General features: G+C 38.9%; 1 protein-coding gene across 1 annotated transcript; it reads left to right on the top strand.

Moving 5' to 3' along the window:
- Window positions 1-4832: 4832 nt before the first annotated feature.
- LOC125527957 lies at window positions 4833-5289 on the top strand (the record flags this gene model as incomplete). The annotated part of the gene is given in 1 exon segment (XM_048692471.1): window positions 4833-5289. A coding segment is annotated over 1 exon segment (354 nt), but the record flags the coding sequence as incomplete, so codon positions are not given.
- Between the last annotated feature and the right edge of the window lie 8 nt (window positions 5290-5297).

Below are 5297 nucleotides of genomic sequence, written 5' to 3'. Positions count from 1 at the left end.
TCAGGTGCGTGAAGTAGCAGCTGAAACAATCCTAGTAGAGTCTGGGAGTTGTATTAGCCTCAGGTCAGTCCGGCTGCCGGCTTGCTTGGCAGCGGCGTGCTTCAACAAATACGTCGCGCCCTTTTTTTGCTGTACGTACGTGTGTGTTGTGCTTGTTGTAATGCAGGGTATATATCCCGGCAGGGTTGCTGTCGTATGGATGCCGGTGGTGCCCCGGATCTTAACGGCGTGCAGCAATCCGTGTAACAATGGCGATAGTGACGAGGCACCCGGGACGTGGCGTGTTGTTGACTGGGCCTTCTGTACATTGTTTCACCGTGATGACTGATAATGAACGTGTACCATTTACGTATTGGCTCCTGAGATCGTTGCTGAAATAGGAGCCATCTGGTTCTTTGCGTATTGGCTAACTAGCTACTACTCCCTCCTTTCCGGTTTATAAGGATCAATTCAAAAATCTCACCAACCAAGGTAGATGATGAGTGGTGGAATATTTTTTGTAGTTTGCAAAAGCACCCAATTAATGCTCTTGTTTTCCTCAAAAAATTATGTTTACGAATGCATTAATTGCAATGCATGCATGCATAAAGTGCATGTATTGGTCAATTCTCTCTTAATAGTTGCATGCAATGATTTAATGCACCTTAAAGTCAGAACATGTGATGGGGAACAACCAAATTGAGCCTTAGGCTAGTCATAGTGGGAGTAACTTAGCTAGTAACATAGCACTCCAAGAATTTTTTGCTTATGTGGCAAGTATTTAATGTGAGGTGGTAACATAATATGTTACTGTAACATAGCGCTTCTCAAGACAAGATGAGTCTACAGGCTAATAAATAAAGTCATCTATGACACTACTAGCATATTACTTTGCATTATGAAGGTAGTAACTTAGACTAGTGTTATGCATACGACACTAGTCTAAGTTACTCCCCACTATGACGAGCCTTATAAAATGGAAAAACTAAAATTTTGAGATAAGCCCTATAAACCAGAAAGGAGGGAGTATATTGTTGTTGGACCTCGAGAGAGATGGAGATTATTTCGGGCAAGGTCGCCATGAGCAAAGAGGCTCCCCGCTGAGTGAACCCGGGGGGAAACCCCGCCGTCAGTAGCCCCCGGATCCTGCAAGGTCTTGCCCATGGTGCCGGCTCCTTTCGGTCGAGGACTCTGTTTATTAGAGCTGACTGTGAATGCAACAGGTCGTCCATGACGAGGCCTTGATGGACTCGAACAGTGCCTGAAATGGTTGGCAATAAAAAGGTGATGGTAAAGACTTGGTGATACTCAGTTTTTCCTCCATCAGATTGGCTCGTGGCTTGCTAGGAAGCCTAACATAAATTCTGACTCCTCCTTAGTCGACGGGATTGACGAAGTCATCATAGATTTTTTTGTAGTCGACGGAAACGTCTCCTCCCACTCAATGTACATTGTTGGAAGGCCTGAAGTAAATCCAAAAAAAATGAGCACCAATGTCAAGCCTAGGGTTTGAACTCTACTGGACTAGAGATGCCACTGTCCTCGTAACCATTCAAACACAGGATGGTTCTAAGCCCGCTATGTGCTTTTAATATATAATCAAAGATTAAAAGCATATACCGAGATCAAAGATAAATACTAGTAATTAAAAAAGGATAAGTAGTTATAGTGTCTAAATTAATGGCATAAAACTATTGTCAAAAGAATAATAAAAAATACTTCCTCCGTCCCAAGTCCTTGTCGCGGAAATGGATGTATCTGGAAGTATTTTTAGCTCTAAATACATCCATTTTTATTTATTTTATTGACAAATAATTTAGGACAGAGGGAGAGTAACACGCAATCGTGTGAACGTCTTCATACCATGGAGCAAAAGTTAGATTCCCATTTTTCTTTTGCGAGGTCAAGAAGACGTTAGCACCATGGATTTAAGCCTTTGGTCCAACAGTGACCAAATTGGAACTTTTCTTTTTTGAGTTGCGACCAAACTGGAGATAATCAAGGACGTTGCACATCCATGGTTAAAAAAAACAAGGACGTTGCACTTGTTCGTACGGAATTTCTGGTATCCATGCATTATATATTTGTTCCTGAAGCAACCGTTGAGTTGCCACCTCCCAGCAATGAGAAGACGACATTGTGCGTCCCTACAGGTTGCCCGCTGGCTTCACCGAAAGCAAAAAACTGCAGGATCTTACTCAGCACGTGCTCGTACCCTATTTGGCGCTTCTGCCGCTGGTTCCTTCGATACTCGTACATGGCGCACACCCTCTTCGAGCAACTGGCCCGACGCATAATGTTGAAAAACATTACCTGCTGGCCAGTTTTGGGAAGTTTCTAGCTTCCCTGCCGGTTTTGGGAAGCTTCTGGACAATTTTCGACCAGTTTTTCTGATTCTTTCTCTCTCTCTCTCTCTCTCTCTCTCTTGTAATTTTTCTGTTTCTTTTTCTTTTTCTGTTTCTACTTCTTTTTCATATATTCATCTTTCTTTTTTTGGATTTAGTTTTTTCTTTACTTGTTCCCTTCAAATGTGTGATTTTTTTTTCAAATTCTCTTAGGTTTCTTTCGAGTTCATGAACTTTTTTCAAATGCGTGACTTTTTAAAATTTGTGAACATTTTTGAAATACATGATCTTCTTCAAATCGTAGAATATTTTTCAAACGCACAAATATTTTATTAAAATTCATGGACTTTTTCAAATGCCAATAGTTTTTCAAATACATGATTTTTTTTCAAATTCGTGAACTATATTCAAATCAGTTATTCTTATTTTAAAATTTGTGAACCTTTTCAATTGCATGAACTTTTTCAAATTGCTGAACATTTTCTAAATCTGTGAACTTTTTTCTAATCTTCGAACACTTTCAAATTCATGGTCTTTTTTTTTCAAATTCATGAACTTTTTAAATCCATGAACTTTTCCCAAATGCGTGAACTTTATTCAAATGTGTGAACTTTGTTTCAAATTCGTGAACTTTTGAATTGCACGTACATTTCAAATTGGTGAACATTTTTTATTACATGTGCAACCACCACGCCACCCGACTGGATTCAGTTTGAAATGAACTTTTTACATTTCTTATTCTTTCTTTCCCCTTTTCCCTTTTTTTTCTTTTTTCCCTTTTTTCCTTTTTCTTTTTTCATTTTTCATTTTTCGATTTCTGTTTTTTCTTTTGTTCTGTTTTAAATACGTGATTGTAAATCGTTGAACTTTTTCTTCAAAACACGGCCGTTTAAAAAAATGCATGGCCTGTTTTCAATTTTTGTGAACTTTTCTAAAAAATGCATGAACTTTTTTTTCAAATTCAATGAACTTTTTAAAAAATCGATGAACTTTCTTCGAAAATTCATGAACTTTTTTTGAAGTTTGTGAACTTTTCTAGAAAATTGATGATTTTGTTTTTGAAAATCCGTGACTTTTTCAATTTTGATGAACTTTTTTCAAATTTGATAAACTTTTTCAAAACTGATGAAATTTTTGTTTGAAAATTGATGAACTTTTTCAAGTTTGTGAACTTTTCTCGAAAATTGATGAACTACTTTTGAAAATCCATGAACTTTTTTCAAATTTGATGAACATTTTCAAAATAAATGATCTTTTTGTTAGAAAAATGATGAAAGTTTTTTCAAGTTTGTGAACATTTCTTGAAAATTGATGAACTTTGTTCGAAATCTATGAACCTTTTCAAATTCATGATTTTTTTGTCAAATAATAGAGAAAATATTAATTGGTACAATTTCGTGCAATAAAATAGCGAGGCAACTTTGTTATTATATAATTTTGCGCCGTAACCTAACACTAGTGGCAAGTATTTCGAGTGGCTAGCAGAACTCGTACGGTACAGAAACTACATGAGATCGAAACCTGTCCAGAGCATTTATTGAACGCACGCTCTGATTTTTCGATGTTGTACACGTTAGTTGGGCCGCCCAACTCGGTGGCGTAGTCGCTTAATGCGCTGAATAGGCGGCATTTCCTATTTGACGCTGCAGGCGCCCGTAATCATGACTTATATACGTGCTGCAGGATTCGAACCCGCAAAGCTGTGGTTCCATCTTACACGCAACAATAAATAATTGATATTCTTTCTTTTTTGTTCTTTCGTGTTCCTTTTCTTTTCCTTTTTCGGTTCTTTTCCTGTCATTTTCCCTTTTCCTTTTTATTAAAATAATGTGACAAATATTCAGCAGATTTATATGAACGTTTTTTTTCAATTCGATGAACTTTTTCAAAATCGTTGAAATTATTTTCAAATTCGATGAACTCTTTTCTAATTCGATGAACTTTTATCGAAATCAATGAACTCTTTTCAAAATCCGATGAACTTTTTATCTAAATCAATGAACTTTTTTCAAAATTCATGAACTGTTATGAAAATCGATGAACTTTTTTCAATTTTCTTGAACTATATTGAATTTCGTGAACTTCTTCGAACCGTGAACTTTTTTCAAACTCGTGAAATTTTATGAAAATCGATGAACTTTTTCGATTTTCTTGAACTATATTGAATTTCGTGAACATTTTTGATCCGTGAAGTTTTTTCCAACTCGTGAACTTTTTTAAATTCATTAACTTTTCTGAAATTAGTGGACCTTTTCAAATTTATGAACTTTTTCTTGAACTAGTGAACTTTTTTCAATTTTCCTGAGCTTTTTTAAATATCTGAACCATTACTTTTTGAAACAATTTCGTGAACTTTTTTTGTGCGTGCAAGTTAATGCGACGCTTTATTGGTCACATTATTTTGTGAACTTTTTTTAATGTAGGAACTTCTAAATTTTGGACCAGCGCGGCTGTAATTGTACTTAAATAGCACGCAGTACCAGTGGTAAGTATAGCCTGGTCATTTTCCATCCATCCAACCCCCCTCGAACCCTTCCAGATCAGCGAGAGCTTGCCTCCTCCCTTCCAGATCGCCGCCGCCACCTCCCTCCGGCGGAGCTCGCCGCCGTCCATGGCCTCCTCCACGCCCTCCTCTTCTCACCCCTCACATTCCCTCACCAGAAGGGAGAGAAGAACCCGAGGGAGGGAGATCCAACGCGATCTAGCCTCGGCCTCGCGCCTCGCCGGAGCAGCTGCTGCCGTCGGCCCGCGGCCCGCAGGTCCCCGTGTTCCCCCTCTCTTCTTCCTCCCTCTGTTTATCTCTTCCTTTTTCTCTCAAGTCTCAACCCCCCTCTGTACTTCTCTGTGCAAGGAGGCCGCCATGGACTTCCTCGTCAAGCCGTCGCTGGAGTTCCAAGTCCGCGCCGCTCGAAACCATCTTCAACCTCCGTCGGCCCTTGTTCCTCCATGCCCCGCCAAGCGCGCGACAAGCCG

The sequence above is a fragment of the Triticum urartu genome, unplaced genomic scaffold (genome assembly GCF_003073215.2).
Source record: "Triticum urartu cultivar G1812 unplaced genomic scaffold, Tu2.1 TuUngrouped_contig_4528, whole genome shotgun sequence".
NCBI classification, from domain to species: Eukaryota; Viridiplantae; Streptophyta; class Magnoliopsida; order Poales; family Poaceae; genus Triticum; species Triticum urartu.
Note: the sequence above shows the minus strand (reverse complement) of the source record. Positions and strands in the feature narration are given on the sequence as shown.